The following is a 21935-nucleotide window of genomic DNA, read 5'->3' on the forward strand; positions in this document are numbered from 1 at the left end:
CTTTTCTCCACTGGCATGAATATTAGAGTTGACGTTAATTATTTACCATTCATTGTTGTCTTCTACCTACCAGACTAGTAAAAGTGTAGTCAGAGAGTAAGAGAGGGGGATTGGAGAAGAGGGGATGTTTCTGTGCTGGAGATAGAATCCAGGGTCTTGTATACACTAAGCTACATCCCTCCCCAGCCCCAATTTTTTTAACCTAGAGTTAAGAATCAAGTTACCAGCATGCGCATATATAGGCAGGCAGTTTGGTTTGAAGACCTTTGGGGTCTGAGAGTCTTACAGAATGGAGAGAGGTTAAGCTCACATTCACACAAACTCAGATTGGTCAGGCACCGTTTTCTTGCCGACAGTGGCAGTGCACAAGGTAAGTCTGACTAGAAGTCTACTGGTCAGGCTCACTGAAGGTGAGCGGTATGGACAGAAACCCTTTTAATCCCCACCCCCGCCCCCTGCTCCCATTTCTCCCGATGGCTGGTGGAGAGCAGGGACTGCCCAGAGGGGCCTGCCTGTACTGGCCACCCTCGCTGGCAGTTGTTTCAACAGAGTCCAACTCTGAGAAATAAAAACTTCAAAGGTGCCTCTTAGCTCGAGAGATACGGTGGAGCAAGTCACCCCGCAGTCACTCAGCAGCACTAGCCTCTTCCGAATCGTCATGGGGGCCCTCGGATAACTCTGTATTGTCAGGCTGGAAAAAAAAATCTGGAGCCTGTCGCTGATGATTTAATTGCCCTTCTTTGTTCCCCTTAGGCTGTGTTCTGTCCTTGAGATGTGCAGATCAGAACTGCTTATGTAACATTACCAATGAAGATGTCCTGTGGTTCTCTGGAAAAGGAAAATGATTTTGTTTGTCTTTTAATCTCCTTCTTGACAGTGCTCAACATTTTGTTGGCTTTTTTTTTTTTTTTAACCGTAGCAGGCCACTAAGTTGTTCTCTTCAGGGGACTGTCCACAGGGTTTCTTAGAGCTCTTTCCTGAGTCTTAATTGAAAGATCATCATTTACCAGCCTGCAAGTATACTTTGGAATATCTGGCCCTCTCTAACTGGATCACCTTACATGTGCCCCTATTGAATCATCTGCCAATCATAAAACCTCCGGAGATTCTCCTTTCTCCCCCGTCAGCTTGGCATTTGACTGCCTGGGGAAAAAAAACTGAATATTATGTACAGACTTGAGGATTTCCCAGCATCTTCTCTCCTGAAGGAAGGCTACTATTTATCTTTCAGTCATAAAACTGTCTCTTTCTCCTCTATATCTTCCTTTTTTTTTTATGTACACCAATTCCTTATAAATGATTTTTCAAAAAGTTAATGCCATGGCAATTCATGTTTAATATAGCCTTGGTATTAAACATAATGAGAAGCATTTGAAAAGTAAATATAGCTCCAAGGTTACATATGATTTCCCTTTACAGAATCCACTCTGCCACAGGACTGGCGGCTCTTGAGTACGGCAGGCTAGCATTCACTAAAGAGTCTTCCCGCTCGTTGACTAAAGAACCAGACACTTGGCAGCTTATAGAGCCAAGGACTGCCTGTTGAGCCCCGTGAGGAGTGCAGACGGTGATCACCCGGGGACCAGGCTCCAGGCTTTCATATGAACCTTCCTGACTACTGCCTTTGCCTTTCTTCAGAAGTCTGTTGAGGGCAAGGCACCTTTCACTCCAGGGGTGCCAGGAAGACTTCCTGTGCCGAGTATGTTCCCCTCCATTGTTGACTTATACCTAGCATTCCTGTAACAGGAAGGAGACTTCTTTCTATACTAAAAACCAAGGCCCTGAATGAGATTTGGGCACAGTCTCCTCCCCAGGCCCACTAGGACCAGGCGTTTCACTGGACGGACAGCAGCCTTGAGAAAGGCTGCAGTGTAGCGCCCTGGCTGTCCGCTGCTCAGATAGCAGAGTACAAGGGGGAAGTAGTACGGAGTAGGCACAACAGTCCTGGACATCTAAATGGCTTTGGAGTTTTCTAAATCCCAGGAACCATGCCTTTGGGTCCCAGCAATTATCCTGAGTGCTTCTACCTGGTGTGCTTTGGGGCCATTGTTACTGCTGCCCCATCTGCCTACCTGAAAAGAAACAGGAAAGAGGGATGACCGCTCCGGCTGCTCTGTCCTTCTCACCTGGTCTGGTCTGTAAGCCCCACTGGTTCTCTGGCTCACCGCTCTCACCACAGAGACAGAAAGACGCTTATTGGCGGCTAACATGGATGATGTAGGAGTCTGAGTAGTCGCTCAATTGCTGGTTTGTTCCTGAGCTGATTTTCTCTGTGGGATTCACTGAAAAGCTTTCCCTTCCTTCTTTCCCCTCTTTTCTGTCCTCTTTCTTTTCTTTTTTCTTTCCTCTTTCTCTCATTCCTCTTCCTTCTTCCTTTCTTCCTCCCGTCCTCCCTTCCTCCCTTCACTTTCTCTCTTATTAAAAGATTACCTTTTCCTTGCTTCTAGCCTTTCATACTTTTCATACTAGTCAGGCAGGGACTTAATAGTTTCATCACAACACCAAACTCCCCACATTTAAATTTTCTTCCATAGACTGGATATGGAAATATTACATGGATACTTTCTAATACCATCAAAAGGTTTGGAGTTTTTTGGGGTTTTTTTTGAAATGACAATTTCATATTAGATATCTTGGGTCATTTGATATTAATGGCAGAGGTCCATGATTTTCACAAGCTTCCTGTAAGCTTTATGGGTGTTAGTAGAGTTGGCATTGTAAGTAAAGCCCTTTATCAACCAACATAAAGGAATAGTACATTACTACTGTCAATGTGTCTCTTCCCTCAAATGGAAGCTTCTGGCTCCACTATAGATAGTGTCTATGAATCAAGATAATAATAATCCCACCAAAATAACTCCTAACTCAGAAAATCCTTCATACCGTACTTAGAGTTTGGAGGAAAGAAATATTAAGCATTGTCATCTAAAAGTGCACACAGAGCTGGGGGTATGGCTCTGTGGTAGGGCACTTACCAAGCAAGCATACTATATATATATATACATACATATATATATGCATCCATATATCTATATATACACAAGGAGGTACTGCTCTCCCTATATTTGGCCTGCTTGCTCTCTATGTGAATATGATATAAGATTGTCTTAATAATGTTTTGCCTATTGCCTAAAATGCTACATATGTTGATGACTTTGGGAGCAGTCACAGTCAAGAACTGTTCAAGACAAGGACAAAAACAAGTACCTCTTTGCTGCTGGTTCAAGGGAGCTTTTGATAAATAGTAATAGCAAGATGAGCCAAGTGCTTGCCTACTGTGAAATGCCATGTCGTATGATGACATATGCATGGATAAATTCAGAGTCGTGCTAGTATTTCCTAGTTTGTATCCTAACTATCATTTGCACTCCTAACAACCAGCAATTGCTCTTTACTAGATCTCTGCTTGTCTAATAGGAAAGCTATATACAAGATGCTTATAATGTGTGTGAGTACATGTACTGAAGTTGACAGTAAAACATTTGGAAAAAAGTCACAATTTTAGGGCTGTAGATAAAGGTCAGTTGGCAGTGCTTGCTCGCCTGTGTTCATGAAGCCTTGGATTTCATCCCCAGCAATGCATAAAGTAGGCATGGTGGCACATGTCTGTAATCCTGACCCTTGGGAGGTAGGCACGGGAGGATAAGGAATTCAAAATATCTTTCACTACATAGGGAGTTTGAGGCCATCCTGGACTACATGAGACCCTGTCTCAAAGAAAAGAATTGTTTTACTAAGACTATTCAGCTGTGGGGCTGGAGAGATGGCTCAGAGGTTAAGAGCACTGGCTGTTCTTCCAGAGGTCCTGAGTTCAATTCCCAGCAACCACATGGTGGCTCACAGCCATCTATAATGAGATCTGATGCCCTCCTCTGGCCTGCAGACATGCATGCAGACAGAACACTATATACAAAATAAATAAATAAATCTTTAAAAAAAGAATATTCAACTGCTCAGCTTTGAGATAATAAAGACACTGCATAATATATTATCCAAAGGAGACACTGTTGAACAAATTCTCCATTGAGGACTTAGGAAAGATTCTGTTAAACTGGAGCTCTTATTCAGTAGCAGTCTATATCCATATATGAAGATTTGCTAAGAAGAAACATCAACCTATCCTGAGAAATATTCTTATTCTAGTGAACTATGGTTTATATGTTATTCATTAAAATAAAAATCTACCCATAGTTGGTCTTTGGGCTATTATTCACCTGTGTCCTGTGGCATATATTATATAGCTCAAAACTGAAGTAAACTTTTGGTCTCAATCAAAGACCACCAATCTAAAGAAAAATTCACTCACTCAAAGACTAAATGAATCTTTAAACTCTTAATCGCTTTTAAAGATTTATTTTTATTTCTACTATGCGTATGCATGTGTGTGGATATGTGCATATGACTGCAGGTCCTTGCCGAGGCCAGAGGATGTTGAATGCCCTGGAGATGGAGTTACAGGTAGTTAGTATGTGTTTGACATGGGTGTCATCTTTCCAGGCTACCCCAACTTAATGTTTTTGCCTCTTTCCATTTATGAAAGAACACTAGAGTTTTCTATTTTAATTTAAACTTTTTTGCAGTGTTGGGGAATCAAATTATTTTTTAAAGCTTATCACCTGCCTTTCAAGAACATTTGTGGTCCTGTTACTGGGCTAAACAGAGTAGCCAACCTAGAGAATACTTGTTCTTTAGACCAACAGCAGGGTCAGTAAAAGAATCCTAAGCTTTTATTCCTGAGTGGAATGTTTTGTACATTTATACTCAACGTCACTCACGTCCAACAAAGAATGGGAAACACACACACACCACTGACTCTTAATACAGTGTCTTTACAGTGTGTCTTTATGGCATAAGAACTGTCCTGTCACTTTAGCCTCACGTCAGAACTGGAGGTCCTTGGTGTTTTAAGTGTACCATTAGTTCCTGTGAGTCTGGGACCAAAATTGACCTCTCCAAGGCCTCTCTGACCTCCCTGCAAAAGAACTGAGCAGCTCCTCACTGTATATTGTTTATGAAACACTAGTTAACGTGAGGGAGGAGAGTGGGGTGTGGGGAGATGCTACCTGTGCGTACAGGTGCTGTGCTAAACATCTGACATGTATTTCTATTCTGGGTATGTGTGCATGTTTAAATGTGAAAAAACCATTTTATTCATTCATTCTACAAAAATGGATCACCTACTGTCCAACAGACACTACACTAGGCACTGGGACAGGAAATAACTTGGCAGCCTGTAGCTTGGTTTCCAGCAGTGCACATAACTGGGACAGGAGTAGCTCTAAAAGTATGCATTGTATCACCTGATCTTTGTGACCCTCTACACTCTATTAAAAAAGCACGTATGATTCTTCTCATTTTATAAGGAAGAAAATTAGAGAAAGTATTGACTTCTCCAAGGTCACATGCATCCAGGAAGTGATAAAGCCGGACTTTGAACCTGTGTCTTTCCCTAGCCATTGACTATGTTGTCTCTAAAGTATCTCATGAAGTGTGAAATTTAATTGTTACAAGCGTTGAAAAGATACCATCCCTAAGATTGGGATGGAAAACTTTACTGTAGGAGATTGGAGAAAACATTTAAAAAAAATAAACCATTTAGTTTTATGCAAATGAATCACATGACAACTCCAATACACAGTCTATTGTGTGTGTATGAATGTACAGCTGAGATTTTTGCCAGAAAAGACTCTTCAAGATTTAACTTGTAACTTTATGGACAGAAAACAAGAATAACTGTCCCCAAATTTACATCTTAGATACGGAATTCTTGATGAAAGCCTGAACATGGAGATTCTATGAGTTTTCCTGTCCCTTCATTTTCTGACTTCCTCCTGTAGAAGGTGAATGGTGTCATCTGTCATTTTATAGAGCTCTTCCTAGGGAAGTACATCCTTTGCATGTGCCTTGTTTAGACTAGTATTGTGCAAGATTGTTTACTTCTTTGCGTCGTATGACAAAACCTCTGGCACCTCTTGGTCCTGGCAGGCGGCCATATGCACATAGAGTAGAGATTCTCCATCCACACTCCAAACTTCTCCATCCACTCTCCAAACTACTCCATCAGTAACCAACTGAATAAAATGAGAGAATCGGAAGACATCTCTAAGGGAGATTTAACAAAAGTGTTGCCTTTTGATGTTGACTTTTAATGTTAATATTTAAAGAAGAGATGTTTTAATGATGATAGGCTTTTCTAGAAATTACCTTTCATTTGGATTTGCATCTGGCACTTGGCCCTCTGTATCACTGAAATTTAGAAACAGGTAGATCCGCAGTGAAAAGAGAGCCCGGCAATTATAATTTACTCCTTTGGGTTTCATGATGGGGCAACAGCAGTATATCACACAGATATTCACACTTAAATCTTTGAAGCAGCACGAATTTTTTTTCAATTCTCTTTGGTTTGATGAAAAGGGATGAACTCTCTCGAATTTGTATTTGAGTACAAATAATTGCATAGACTTCCTTGCATCTTCATCTCCATTTTCATTACAATGGGGGAACTGGCAGAAACTCATCACACAATTATCCTACCTCGCTCGTCCTTTGGGTCACAGCTACACTGCCTGGATAATCACTAGTCACTTTGGTCCAGTGATAAAGGTAACAAAAGCTGCCAATTCATTCTGTAAGCCTTGCATCTGGAAGTTGGCCCTCCGTAAGTAAGGTATTTTTATTACATGCTTTTGTTCAATTTGATAAACTTCTATCCTGCCTCTCCGTAGTGTAGCAGATGTAAAATTGCCTATTGTTTCTGGAAAATAGATGAGTCAGACACTAATTAAATTCACTGATAATGTTAGCCACAGGTGGAAAGGAGGCCAAAGTGGGCCGTTCATTTATTCTTCCTGGTTTGATGTATCTTTTAAAATATTAAATTCAAAAGGCTTTAAGAGCCTCACAATGCAGGATAATTTGGAGGGAGGGATCCTGTGCCTCATTATCTGAGTTGTCCTGAGCCAATGCATGTCTGGAAGACTTGCGTGAGGCTGTAGTGAGAACTGGTATTTTCCTTCACTTAGTCCTTAGGGCCTGAAAGGCATGTGGTTAGAGAGGCAATGCAATTTTCACTTCCTTCTCTTCTCATCCAAATTTCACCAAGTAGCCTACCCCACCCTGTGAAGCACAGAAGTCTTCATAGGTGATTTTTTTTTCCATTTAAGTCAAGGAGGACAATGTTCTAGAATTCTGTGGGGGGGTCACTGTGCTACGCTGGTGCACATTTTCCCTGTTCTTTTCTTAGTGATGACTGATCCCTGCTCCTGGAGAAAGTGATGCGATTCTTTGGCAACAGTTTAATAGGTTCTGATGCTAGAACATATTCTGAAACTACCCCGAGTCAGGAAGACCTTGTCCTAAATGGAATCTTGATAATCATACCCTTTAACGCGGGCTGCTCTTGAAAAGGGTCCCAAACATGACTGTATCTGTGCTCACTGGAATGTTTTAACGTCAAAATTCACACCGCTCCCTCCACCACGTGCCTCCTACTGGCACTGTAGTTCTACCTTCCCCTTAGTCTTTAGCTGATGCCCTGCCCCTTCAGACCTGCCTTGGAGAGCTGTTTCGACTGTGCATTAATGGCACGGCTTTGAATGCCTGCACCTAACAGTGCCCTATGCCTAGCAGCTACGTTGATACATGAGCTGTCTTAACCGGCTTCTGTTGACTTGGACCCTACAGAGGTTCAGTTAAAGCTAGATTCTACTACCTGCTGAAGAAGCCTGGTGCTGAGTTTGGGTGGATCTTCGTCTGCGTGCACTGTTGCCAGTTATGCCGTCAGGAAAGAGCCATATCCACGGGTACTTAAAAGAAGAGCTAAGTTAGCGAGTGAACGCGCGTGGGGGTTGGGAGAGTAGCAGAGAGAAAGGGCGGTGTCTGCCTGGAGATGCTGTGGGGGCAGTTCTGTGGGAGCTTGGGGTGACGGAGTTTGTGTGTACCAGCTCCATGCAGGAGAATCCCGAGGAGAAGGAGAAAGGGGGAGGGACTGGGGGCATCGTAAATGTATGAGGGGTGAAGTAGAAAAATATCTATCCTATTTAAATATAGGCAAGCCTCACTAACTCAACCTAATTAGAGGAAAGCCAGTCTGAATCATGGAATATTTTAAATGCATTTTTATTACTTTCAAGCATTGGACATGCTAGTAATTCAAAATAGACTAACAGCATAGAACAGCACCTCAGGGAAGGGGCTTTAAGAATCATTTGTAATTAGCATATCAATTATTTGTATGTAAGTGGATGTGCACAAAGTGCATAAAAAGTTTATTCTCCTAAGTAGGACAAACATTCCCCAGTGCAATCCTGTTTACACTATTAATTTGCTTAGCCAGCCCTTTTTGTGCCAAGATAGATGTATGTAAGAAATGCTTATTTCCTCAGGGAAGAATGAATCGCTTCCCTGTGTTTAGTCCAGTAACTAAGAAGCTGAGCGCCACTTGATTGGTTTGGGATTTCCAGGATATGGAGTTTTGAATTTGCATACAGACTAGAGAGATTTCATATGGAGAAGATCTGGCAGCCATTGCCAGAGACCCCGTTTCCCCATCTGGATTTCATTGAAGTGATCTGGATTTCATCAAGCAACAGGACACTGATCCTAAATGATCCACCAGACACTCCAACATAGACATGTTTAAAATACATCCTGCCCGAGAAAAATAACTGCCAAAATATGATAAGTTGGAGTTACTCGATGTGCAGTACTTAAAAGTAATAAAAATGCATTTCTTTTTAAGTCCCGCAAAAACCATGCAATATCAAGTTAATGATGAAAATCAATCCCCAAACTTTTTCTTGCACACCTCATTGTGTGACAGCATTGCACAGACTTCCAATCATCTGGGAGAAGATATTATATTGTGATGAGCTGTACCAGGTGCTAACTATATGGCAGGATTTTGGCTTTGAATCTCAGTGAGGCCCTCCTGAGTAAAAAAAAGGGGGGAGGGGAGGGGGAGGGGCATGTTTATTGTTAACCAGTCATTATTGTCCACATAAGCTTGAAAAGCTGTGCAATTGTATTGAAAACGAGGCTTTATAGAAATATGATTAGGAAATGAGAAGCAGAGCTATCTGCCTATATTTTACCCTCCACGAATTCAACTGTGCTCTGGGTAAATTGTGAATTCTTCAAGGCTTAGCTAGAGAGGAGAAACAAGTGTGGAGCGCAGAAGCATGAGCAGTAAATACACACGGCGATGTTGCAACTACAGTTTGGACCGGCTCCAGCTCTCCCCTTTCCCCCAAGGGCATCACTATCCAGGGGCTGCAAAGGCCAAATAGCTCTTTGGCGTCCAATCTGATTTTTTGCCTCAGAAATCAGAGAAGTTGGTTTCAATTTTAATAATATATTCTTCCACCCTCTATGTAACAGAAAGGCACTTGTGTTTCTGCCCCCTCTTCAAGTGAGTTTTGTGTTTGGTGAAAGGTAATAGATTGGCAGCACTGGAAAATGAATTACTGTATTCCCAGAACAGGTATAACCAGGCAGTGACACTATGAAATTTCTCTCTGCCTTTGGGGACCATTAGAGGACTACTCAGGAAGTCGCTGCTATGGTGTGCTGTGCTGAACTCGACAGTATCCTAGTAGGCTTTAAGAATTAACATAGCACTCGAAGGGCCTGACTTAAGGCCCTTCATTTATTCATTCAGCGGTATGCAGTGCTTACAATGTGCCTGGCGCTGGGAGAAGACATTCACAAATGTTGCATCATTTAATCTCCACAATAACCTGGGAGAGAGAGGGAGAATAGTACTCTTGTTTTATAGAGACGAGAAACAGGGTTCAAAAAGCAAAGCTGTCTGTGGAGCTCCCCATGCACACGCTGGATCCAGACTCTGCCAGCTCTGTGCCAGTGTGCTCCCTGAACTGCGTGCTGCGGAGGTTACAAAGGGGGACTGAGGAGGCATGCTCCAACAACACGACACAAAGCCCCATGTCATTTGCACTGTGAGCACCCCTGGTGGTTTCAGAGCAGTGAAATGACCTATCCCAGATCACACAAAGGCTATTAACACAGTGAGCCTTAGGATCCATATCCTTTCAGTCTTCTTCCAGACCTGCCTCTCTGCCCAGCCCACCACCTGCCCAGATAATATATATACCCTGCTTGCTGGCGGGTCTGGCCTTTCAGAATGAAAAGAGCCTTAGAGCCATGGGACTTAGTGATGATACCACTGGATTCAAATTGGAATTTGTATACTAATTCTAGCTCTGACGATACACTCCGGGCCACTGGTAGGTCCTTTAATTCTGTATGACTCACTTTCCCTTGTGTGAATGAGAGTGGTTTACTTCCAAGAGGTACAGCAAGAGATAAGTAATAACACACTAAAAATAGTGCACAGCCCTTTCTGTTGCCAAGGTGAAATATATTTAATGAGTAGAATTACTTAGTACAAGGCCAGCTAGAAAGAGATGCCAGTTAGAATCTATCTGTTTTTATGTAATGGTTCGGCAATGAGAGAAAAGATATGCCTTTCAAGTACTACAAAACCACAGCATGAAAATGAAAAGAACAAAAGTTATGTGAGGTTGTTGGTTGGTGGGTGGGCTTAGGGAGTTTAAGGTTTGGTTTTTATTTTATAGGGATGAGTGTTTTAGATGTCTGAGGAACCAGTACAGCCTGTCTGACGCTAAAAGCAGGGAGAGAAAAATCATAGGAAATGAAATGCCTTCTGGATGTGTCCAAGAGGCAGCCATGGCCCCCAATGAAATGACACGTCATCATGGCTGCAGGGAGCCTCACTGTCACCCCTTCCTCCCACAGCTCTGTGTAATAGATCTGCAATCACTGAGGCATTCGCCATATACCGAGTCCCCTCAAGACAGCTTGAGTCTTTGCAGAATGAGTCAGCAGTGCCTGAGCTGAGACAGGACTGGAAGAATGGAGAAAACACACACACACACACACACACACACACAAGAAAAGTGGACTGGCCTGCTATTTGGGACTGATGAGTGGTTCTTTGGGTCCTTCACACAGCCCTCTTCTGGATCCCATTAAATGCAGTGAGTTTAGTATTTATATCTTAGAGAGGTGCTTGGCTCCTGGCAAGAACTTCTCTCAAGCTGACTGGGGAAGCTCAAAGCATTAGTAATACTCTCCCTCTGTGGCCCACTAAGAGGTTTGTCAACTTTTAAGTCCCCCCCCCTTTTATTCAATTCTAGTGAGGGACCCTCTAGAGCAGTGGATCTCAACCTTCCTAATGCTGCGACCCTTTAATCCAGTTCTTCATGTTGTGGTGACCGGCAACCACAAAATTGTTTTCATTGCTACTCCATAACTGCAATTTTGCTAGCTATGAATCGTAAGTACCTGATATGCAGGATATCTGATATGCGACCCCTGTGGAAAGGTCCTTTGAGAACCGCTGCTCTAGAAGGTGTTGATAGGACTTGTTAGAAAATGTGAGAGATGCTTGCCTGACTGAGCCGAGATATAAACTAGAAAGTCAGGAGATGGGACCTGCTGGCAGCCTGTCTCTATCACAGGCCTGGCTAGGCAGACAAGTGAGGGTTACCATGTCCTGCCACCAGCCATGATCCTGACTGTACAGTCAGTCTGGCATCCCACTGCCTGGAGGTGAGACTTTTAGATTCATAATTCCTTAAGCAACCAATAATGAATACATGCTCTCCACTCCCCCAACACTAGCACTGCTACTCATTTCATTTCCCCCACCCCGTGCTGGAAATGAAAATGCCACCAGTGAATGATGTCAAGGGTGCAGAGCAGAAGCTGTGGGTGAATGTCTCGACGCTTTGGGGGCTTTTCTTTTACCTCAAAGTATCATGCCTGTCATCAACCCTAGCTTTTTTCCTGCTCAGGCTCCAACACCCTCCCCCAGGTTAAGGCTGCTGAAGTTTCTGTGCCTGCTTCTCCTCATTTGCATAGCCCCCTCTGAAAACCAGACTGAAAACTGGGGGATCAGGTTTCCCATCAAGAAAACTGCATTTCAAATGAATGTCTTGTGTGTTTATAAGGAAGTTACTAATGTAGTGTAATGAGATGCCTGTCTTCCCCCTCCTTTCTGAGGAAGAGATTTTATACTTTCATAAAAACCTAAAATTAATGATTTACAGTGTAGGAAGGTAGCACTGTTTCAGCCGTTAGGAAAAGTCTCCCAAAAGCGGTCTAGGGTGGCATTTCATTCACTTCTTCACTTAATGACTATTTATTGAATGCCTACTATGTCTAAAGTATTGATTCTACGTTCAAGGAAGTTAGGGGAAATTTTAAAATGTTAGATAGAGATTGATTTTCATATTCACACACATTTGAATAAAATAAAACATGGGAAGTTGCAAGAACCATAAAATTTAGGATGCTGTGGGCATTCAGAGGAAATAAATACTTCAGAAAAGGGCTTAATTAAGGAGGTAACATTTGATCTGGGTTCTAAAGGGTACCTAATTACTCTGTCTTTACAAAGTGTGCAAATGTGTATGCATATTTATAAAATCTGGGTCAAGTTTGAATATACACAAATTGTCGGGAAGGATGTTCTGTAGAGAGGGAGCAGTAAGATCAGAGTTGGAAGAAGGCGCGTTGTGCATGGAGAAGAGCAGAGTAGTTTGGCCGGACTGTAAAGTGAACGAGAGGCAGAAGTTACAAAGACTGGAGAAGAGGGTGGGAACCGCAACATGGAGGAGCTGAAATTCCTAGCTCGCACAGTTCGTGCCATATTCTGTAAGCGTTAGGCAAAGCAGCGACGGTATTAAAGTGAGGAAATAATAAAACCAGAGTCGACTTGAGAAAAGTAGTACTCGAAAATGATATTCTGTCATGGCACTGCTGTTACGTGAACAAGGTGGGTGACAAACTGGTACTTGACCTGCTACACTGTGTCGTTCAGGAAGTCATGAAGCAGGTAGAGTGTAATAATTTAGGGGTTGCACTCTGGTGCCAGGCTGGAGCTCTGGCACTTAAGAGAGGTATGATACTGTCTGGACTTCTGAACTGGACGGTGCTGCAGTTTCCCCATCTAGAAAACATGTTCCTTAGAATTGTTATGAGGGTTAAATGTGCTAATAGGTATCATGTGCTTAGCGCAGTACTCTGCTCTGCGTCAAGTCTTTAAAAAATGTTAGCTGCTAGTGTTTTCTCCATTCATGCAGGAGATGGAATTTGGGATATTCTTGAAAGAAGGACTATGACTATAATGTAGGCACGGGAGAAGGTGACTTTTAGCCACACTGCAGCATGTGACAAAAGACCTACTTGCATGAAGATGCAAAGTGAGTGAGGTAACCAGTTTGCCTGGGGGATGACATTTCATAGGTCAAGAGGTTATTGAGTAATAGGATTTGAAAAGTAAGCCAGAGGTAGAGCAGGAGGGACTCTGAATCATAACCTAAAATGGAGAGAAGGATTTGGGGAGAGGGCCATGACTTCGTCAAAGGTTTCCCTAAGGAAATTAACTTATTGGTAGTTTATGTGAAGGACTGGACAGGAAAGAGACCTGAGGCAGGGCCAGTTTTTAGGAAGCTATTGGTGGATCCACTGTGCGTCGGAAGACTAGATTCAAGTGTGCAATGGGAGTGAGAGAGATGTAACTGATGAATTTAACCTCCACATTCACAGATCGCCGAGTGGGACAACGGGGTAGCAACATGTAAAACAGTGAAGTTACATCTTTACACCACACAAACAGCTGCCTTAGATATAAAACTGTTAGAACAGAACATAGATTATGACCTTGGATTAAGGGCTATCTTCTTAGACATGACACCAAAACCACAAGCAACAACAGCAAAAATGGGTAAAACAGACTGTCAAAAGTTAAAACTTTTCTTGGTTGCGATTCTAATATAATTACAACAATGCTCCCTTCCCTTTTTCCCGCCAACCCCTCAGTACATCTCCCCTTGCTCTCTCTCACATTCCTGGCCGCTTTTTTTCACTAATTGGTAGTACATGAATGTATGTCCAAGTGTATACATACATATTCCTAAATATAGCCTGTTCAGTCTGTGTAATTTACTTGTACGTGTGTTTTCAGGTCAAATCTGTACTGCAAGTGATCCTATCAGTAAAGTGCAAAGAAGAAGAGTGAATACTTGTGAGCCATGGGTCTGATGATGGGGGACTGGTAGATAGTAGGAATCATTACAACTCGGTGGTAAAAAATCAACCCAGTTTAAAAATGGGCAAAGGACTAGACTAGACACTGCTTTAAAGATAAACACATAAATAGATACTCAACTTCGTTAGTCATCCAGGAATTCATTGCAGATGGAGGCCACAGTGAAAGAGAGGGCTGTAGCTCCGTGGCGGAGCTCAGGCAGGAGGCCTGAGGCCTCTGGCGTTGATAAAATGAGACAGTGTGTCTTACCCATCAAGGTTGTATTTATGTATTTAATGATATATATATATATATGTATATACGTGTAACAACAATTAATGAAAAAGAAGCCATGAATTTGACAGAGAGCAAAGAGGGTTTGGAGGCAAAAAAGGGAAGAGGGAAATGATGTAATCACATAATCTCAATAAATAATAAAAAGTTAAGAGAAAAGTAAGTTTTGAAGAGAATCTTATGGTAAATAAATTAAAACAAAGCATAAGAACAATGTACATGAAATGCAAATAAAGTATTCTTAAGTATTTATTTCTTTAAAAATTTTGTTTGTTCTTGAAAAGAAAAAATGGCCATTTAAATTTAAAATAAACCAAGACAGAAAATAAGTGTTGACAAGACTGTAAAGATATTTGAACTCTCAGACACTGCTGGTGGAAATGTAAAATGATGCAGCCACTATGGAAAAACGTCTGGCATTTCTCAAATGCTTAGACATAGAGTTATCACATGACCCAGTAGATAAACACACACACACACACACACACACACACACACACACACACACACAGGAGAATTAAAAATGTGTCCACAAAAAAAAACGTATGCATGAATGCCAACAGTAGCATTATTCATATTAACCAAAGAGCAGAAATTATCCCGATATCTATTAATTTATGAATAGAGAAGCACACGAGGAAATATTTGTAGATAAAAAGGAATGAAGAGCCAGGTGTGATGTTACATGCCTGTAATCTCAGCACTTGGGAGGTAGAGGCAGGATCAGTAGGTGTTCAAGGCCATCCTTGGCTACATAGTGACTTTTAGTCCAGCCTGAACTACATAAGACCCTATGTCAATAATCCCCACCAAAGAGACTAATATACTAGTTCATGTGATAACACAGATGAACCCTGAAAACACTATGCTAAATGAAAGAATCTAGACACAAAAGACCACATATTTTATGATTCTACTTATATAAGGACAAAATTAGATAAATTTATAAAAATAGAAAGTAGATCAATGCTTTCCCGGGTTTGTGGTTTGCAGCATGGTAGAATGAGTAGTGACTGTGGTCATGAGGTTTCATCGGGGCATGATGAGAAAGTCCTCAAGTGCTTTGTAGTTATGGCTATGCAATTCTGTGGCTACATTAAAAAACAAAACAAAAATTGTGCACTTTAAATGGAGGAATTGTATGATATGAAAATATCAATTGTTTTAAATATACTTTGTGTGTGTGCATGTTATATGTATACAGGTGTGTGTGTGTGTGTGTGTGTGTGTGTGTGTGTGTGTGTGTGTGTGTGTGTGTGTCTATACACTAGAGGTCAACCTCTGGTGTCTCATGAGCCCTTGTGTTTTTGAGACAGGTTCTCAGTGAACCTGTAGATTGCAAATAAGGCAAGGCTTGCTGGCCAGGAATCCTCCCACTTCTGCCACCCCAGTACAGGCCACCACCCCTGGCTTTTTCATGACTTCTGGGGATCATCCTCACCGACTAAACTGTTTCCTTAGCCCCTATTTTTTTTTTTGAGCTGAGGATGGAACCCAGGGCCTTGCGCTTGCTAGGCAAGCTCTCTACCACTGAGCTAAGTCCCCAACCCCCTTATCCCCTGTATAAGTATACTTTCCAAATACTGTTACTGTAGCAGTACACACTGCTGAGCAACTGGAGAATCTTTGAGTAGAACCAGCTGCCAGATGCTTCTAAGAAGTTTCAAAGGCCGGCAGAGAAAAGGCTTTTGGATAGGTGACTCAGTCAGCTGTGTCCCTGAGAAGAAGTATAGGGGGCCCTGATATTGCTAAAACTTTGGCAGTGCCGATAAGGAGGAAGAGATGCAGGCTATTTGTTAACCAAAGAAAGTGAATCCTTTGAGGTGCAGCCATAGAACATGAGAGAAAGGCCTTTGAATCAACAGGAAAGAGAATCTAGAACCCAGAGAAGACAGCCTCGTGGAGAAGGAATCTAATGAAAGACATTTTCAGGTAGAGACAAGAAGTATGGGAATGTACTCACTACACAGAGCCTCAACCAGTTACCTCAAGTATGAGGCAGAAAAGAGTTGAGTTTGAAAGATTCACCTCAAACTTTTTATCAGCAGTTAGTTACCCATGTGGAGGAAGTGGAGTTGAGGGGGGCTTTTTGTGTTTGCTATTTGAGGGGTGGGGTGGTTTTGCTTTGAGACAGGGCCTTCCTACATGGCTCTGACTGATCTGGTGCTCCCTGTATACACTTGCATAGCAATTCCTGCCTCTGTACCCCCCCACCGCACCCCCCCACCCCCGGTGCCAGGATTACAAGTGTGCACTACCACACCCAACTTGTGTTGGATTTTTTTTTTTAATATATCAAGAATTTCCTTTCATCCTATTTTGTTTTCCTTGAGACAGGCTCTTACCATGTAGTCCAGGCTACCCTCACATTCACTGTCCTGCTGTTAAGTTTTATTAAGACAGATGAAAGAAATGCAATTGTTTATCAACTGGAAATAAAATAAAGGATTGCCACGTTACAGTAACTGAGTGGTCTTTAGTAATCAATAAATGTTTATGAAATTTGATGATCTGGAGTTGTAAACATAAGCTGTAGTGAAAACAATTCTTTTGAATTTTCAGCTTACTATAATAGAAGAGGACAATCAATGTGAATACTGTGGTTGATTCAAAGGCCTTATGTTGGCAAGGCAAAAAACGGCCATTTGTGAGGGAGTTAAAGATTCTTGTCAGAGTTTCTGAAATCATTAACTATGTCCTCTGGAAGAAAACAGGTGGACTGGTGGCTTGAAAACAGGAAGTGATCAGGCACAAATAAAGAGCAAGCATAAGCCAGGCAGTGGTGGCACACACCTTTAATCCCAGCACTCGGGAGACAAAGGTAGGAGGATCTCTGTGAGTTTAAGGCCAGCCTGGTCCACAGAGCGAGATCCAGGACAGCCAGAGCTACACAGAGAAACCCTGTCTTAAAAACACACTGGGGGGGGGGGCAGCAAATACAATAAGGACATGGGAAGTCAGAAAACTGCAATGGAGAAAGTAGTTCAGAGTTCAGGGTCTTAGATATAAAATGGTTCCAAAGATTTCCTTTTCAAACCTCCAAAAGTGGCCATGCTTAGGAATAACTGAAGTGGCGTGCAGACAGACACTGCTGTTGTTGAAACCGAAAAGAAAGATAATGTCAGAGAATTAGGACAGTCCCTGGAGAAAAGTCAGGTGCTTTTGGGTTGGTTTGGTTTTCTCAATTCTGTAAACCTATTGCCAACCTTGTACCTGCCGGGCCTATAGTAGGCATTCAATTAGCATTCATTTGATGGACAGATGGACTGACGAATGGACAGACAGACAGATAGATGGACAAACATTTTAGCACTTAACAGTGTTTTGTACTTCCCTGTCTTCTACTCTCTACCAAACCATCAACACCAGCAGGTCTTTGCCTCTGGCTTCTTTTATCCCCCTTTGTTTTGTTGAGACAGGGTCTCACATTGTAGTTGCAGCTAACCTGCTAATTCACTAGTAGCCCAGGCTGGCCTAAAATATTGGACAGTCTTTTTGCTTCAATCCCCTGTGTACTAGGATTATAAGTATATGTTATCATCACTAGTATAGGAAATGGTAGGTACTTGACTCTGGGTTTAAGTCAATGAACAAATACTGAACCATAGAGAATAATGACAAGTAAAGATAAAAGTTAAAAAAAAATTGAACCAGAAGCTAAAATCCTCAATGGAGGTAGAAGACTATTTCATAGGTCTATAGACAAGAATTTTAATAGTAATTGTTTAATATAAGCAAATGATGTTGACTTCAAAGTGGAGAGATGAAGCCAGGCCTAGTGGCACAGGCCTATAATTTCAATACCCAGGAAGCTAAAGCAGGAGGTTCCCATGAGTTCTAGACCAGCCTGGGCTACATAGTGAGACCATATCTCCAAAAACCAAAACAAAAAAATTTTATATATCTCCCACATCAAAAACAAGCAGCGAGAGGAGGGATGTGAAATGGAAATGGTAATTTCTCCACATACCACCCATTCACAGTCCCCCACTCCTGACGATCTGCCTACCCCTCTCGTCTTTCCAGACTTCCCCTGCCTTGCCTCATTCTCATATTGTCCTCATGCCTAGAGAGCTTCAATGTCCCTGTGCCGTTCCCTCTGCCGCTCGGCTTTGTGATTTTGTCCTTACACACAATATCAAAAATCAGAGCTCTGAAGTATTTTTAGCAAGATCAGTACTTCCAGATCTCCAGGGGCTCCCGTTTGACTGTCAAATCAAATGGAAACCTGAGTAGCTTTCCATGTCCACCATCCAGCTTTCTGTGAACTGAGGTGTATTCAGTGTACAAAATGCCTTACCTTTTTCCAAGCTTCTGATTACTGTTTTCTCTACCCATCCAGAGCCCGTTTCATGAGAACTCCCTGAAGACTCATTTTCCCTACAGCTCTAATGAAGACAACTGTTCCAGAAACACCTCCCTTCCTTCCCTTCCTCTCTCCTAATTACCAGTCATGAACATTATAGGTATCTTCTTTTCTTGGGTATCGCTCCATGTTCCTCTATTAATTCTGTCATGGAAGTTCCTCTCAAGTCCCTGTCTTTCTTGTGTCAGTGGCCTGTAGATGGTTGTCAAATCAATCAGCCTTCAGTGTATTCTACACTAGAGTTCACTCATCTCGAAGGTGAAATTTTAATTGTGTCCCCAACACACACAGCATACACATTGCACATGTGCACACACACATAATGTTTGAGACATTTCACACACTTTACATACAAAGTCAGGCCCATTTACCTCTGTCTTTATTTCTTGCCTGCACGTCACATGGGCTCTTTTCGCTGAACGTCCTTTCCTCTTAGTACCCTCCATAACCATCCCCATAGCCGGCTCCCCTAACTTTAGTCCACAAGCCTTCAACTTTCTCTCTCTCTGCTGTGCTTTATGTTTTATCTTAACATTTCTGGGGATCAAATTCAGGTCTTATACCTGCTACCTTCTATGCTTTAAAAAGGCTTTTAAATTTTTTAATTAAATTATTTAATTTATTTGGGGGGGGGCACCCATGTGCCGTAGCTGCTTATAGAAGTCAGGAAACAACTTTCAGGAGTCGGTTCTCTCCCATCCACCATGTGGTCCTGGGGATGGTACTCAGGTCATCAGGCTTGGCTGCAAAGGTCTTTACCCACTGGGCTACCTCACTGGCTTTCACAAAACTTGCATTTCAAAATAATCACACATTCACAGGAGATCACAAAGGGAAGGCCTGTGCACTTTCCTCTAGCTTTACCTAGTGTGCCAATTTGCACAATTACAGTATACATCATCAAAATGAAATTATTTTGGTATAGTTTATTGACTTTATTCACATTCCACCGATTATGCATACATTCATGTATGTATCTATGAAATTTTATCATATCTGAAGCCTCACATGACAACTATAATCAAAATATAGAACTATACCATTACATGGCTGTGTCGTGCCACCCTGTCCTATCATAGCCATCTATCACTCCTGGCAATGACTAATCTCTTCCCTCTGTAGTTACGATTTTATAATGTTATATGAATGGAATCACACAGTATATATTTTTTAAGATTGGCCTTATGTACTCTGCATACTTTCCTTGTAATCCTCCCAAATTCTTTGCATATAATAACGGTTTGTTTCTTCATATTGATGAATAGTATTCCACTGCTGTGGATGCTGGCTTGTTTAATCATTTACCCATCAAAGTACGTTTGGATTTTTTTTCCCGTTGAAGCTATTTTGTGTAAAGATGCTACACGCATTCATGTACAAGTTCCTACATGAAAATAAGCCTTAACTTTCTGGAATAAATTGCCCAAGAGTGCAATTGCTAGCTCATATGGCAAGTCTATTTTTAGTTTTGACAGGAACTGCTAAATTATTTTCCAGAGTGGCTCTACCATTTTACATTCCCACTAACAAGATATGTGTGATCTAGTCTCCACATCTTCACTAGGAATTAGTACACTGGTTCCTCCTCGCCATCTTCAGAGTTGGCTGCTGTATGTTGCTTCTCGTCTTTCAGGACCTAGAGAGCCTTTATAGCCTCTGTAGAGCTTTTTCTAACCCCACCTGGAGAAGCTCCCTCTCTCTTCTGCCATCTCGGATACTTCATTGATCATTGCATTTTAATTATTTATTGTCAGAGTCTGTGTATTACCCTCTATTCTGAGCTATATGATGATACAGACCATGCCAGATTCCTCTTGACTCCTGGAGCGTCTAGTCCAGTTCCATTCTGGGCACATAGTAGGTGCTCAGTAAGTGTGTGCTAAGTGAACGAAAGAATGAGTGGAAAGAACGGTAGCCCCCCCCCTGCTAGAAACCTTTTTAAAATAGACATCATGCCTTCCTCTGTGTCTCCCAGCAGCAGTTAATAGGGTGCTCTGTTTGTGTAGATGCTCAATAAATGTCGCCTAAACTGTTCAGGTGGCTTATCTTCCCTCTGCACCCATGAGATAAGCACATGAAAGAGAGAATAGACCTAAGAATCCTTGCATTAAGGATCATATGTCATAAATTTTGTAATATTCTTATAATCTTTACAATCACTCAGCATTCATCTGTGTGATGAGAAATCAAAACAGAATAGTCCTTTAAGTCAAAGAATGCCTCTGTGACCATCCTTTCATTCCTGGTTACATATGAATTGGGGAGGGCAGTGTTTTATGTTCCTGAATTCCTTTTGCCATCTCAGAAGGATCTGGGATTTTTCTGTTTTTCTGCACTGGAGTAATTTGACATGTTGATTATGAAAGGGTCATTAACGTCAACATTTTTGATCACTTTTTGACTCTGTATTTTCTCAACTCTGAAGTCTGTTAATTTGCACTTGTTTACATGTCTCTGTAAGAGTCACTCTGGCCCTTGAGGACTGGGATATGTTTTGTCTGGAAAGTAGATTGTAAGCCCCTTGAGAGCAAGGACCTTATAATTCCTAGGAATGCACTCTGGACATTGTCAGTGTTCAATTAATGATAATATTGGAAGCCTGACTAAGGTTACCTGTCACATTGACATTTCCCTTTTCATCTGTAAGGCTTCATGCCCTCTGCAAATAGCAGTTAGGCTGATTTGATAGCATTGATTCTACTGAAAATTACCCTATTTACCCACTGCAACTTGTTCTTTGGGGTACTTTCAAATTGTAATTTTTGATCAGTTGATACTGTTCTCCTAATACCGTGGTTGCATATGCACCAGGGAGGACTGTATTTCAGAATGCTCAAGTCCTTTGCATAATGAAAAGTAAGCTGATACCATCTAGGCTTTCAAGGCTTGTGCTTCTTGCCCCCACTGATAATTAGGTGATAAACTCCAAGTGTGATTGCTATCTAAGATTATCAGAAGAAAGTCTTCATAACTATTCGATGTATGTGTTTTATTTCTCTAGGTCCTAAAATGGAATAGATGTGTATACTATGCCCCATGGCTATGAAAGTTAAATAGATATCAATTGTTCATCGAAGTCTAGGTTCTGAAATTAAAAGGGCAGATTTGTTCATTGGTGATGGCGGAAATAGGGGAATTGTTATTTTAAGTCAGGTTTATTAAAGTATACTACACATACAGCCAGGTCCGCCCTTTAAGATG

General features: G+C 41.8%; 1 protein-coding gene and 1 long non-coding RNA gene across 4 annotated transcripts in view; one reads left to right on the plus strand and one right to left on the minus strand.

Annotated features, from left to right (window-relative positions):
- Hdac8 (histone deacetylase 8) overlaps positions 1–21935 on the plus strand; it is a 219160-nt gene that overhangs the window by 75493 nt on the left and 121732 nt on the right. The window contains exon 8 of one of the 3 annotated variants that reach the window (XR_013047960.1): positions 18711–18834. The exons of 1 other annotated variant lie outside the window; for it this stretch is intronic. Coding sequence is in view for 1 of the 2 variants with exons in the window: in XM_015989441.3 (XP_015844927.1) it covers positions 754–799 (46 nt within the window). In the remaining variant the exon portion in view is untranslated. Of the gene's footprint in view, positions 1–753; positions 16559–18710; positions 18835–21935 lie in introns of those variants that run through there. One more of the 3 variants, XM_015989441.3, reaches the window with a different exon arrangement.
- The window catches only part of LOC143270723 (uncharacterized), a 74312-nt gene that overhangs the window by 24808 nt on the left and 27569 nt on the right, over positions 1–21935 (minus strand). The gene's annotated exons all lie outside the window — the stretch shown is intronic.

This window comes from Peromyscus maniculatus, chromosome X, assembly GCF_049852395.1.
Source record: "Peromyscus maniculatus bairdii isolate BWxNUB_F1_BW_parent chromosome X, HU_Pman_BW_mat_3.1, whole genome shotgun sequence".
In the NCBI taxonomy this organism is placed as follows: domain Eukaryota; kingdom Metazoa; phylum Chordata; class Mammalia; order Rodentia; family Cricetidae; genus Peromyscus; species Peromyscus maniculatus.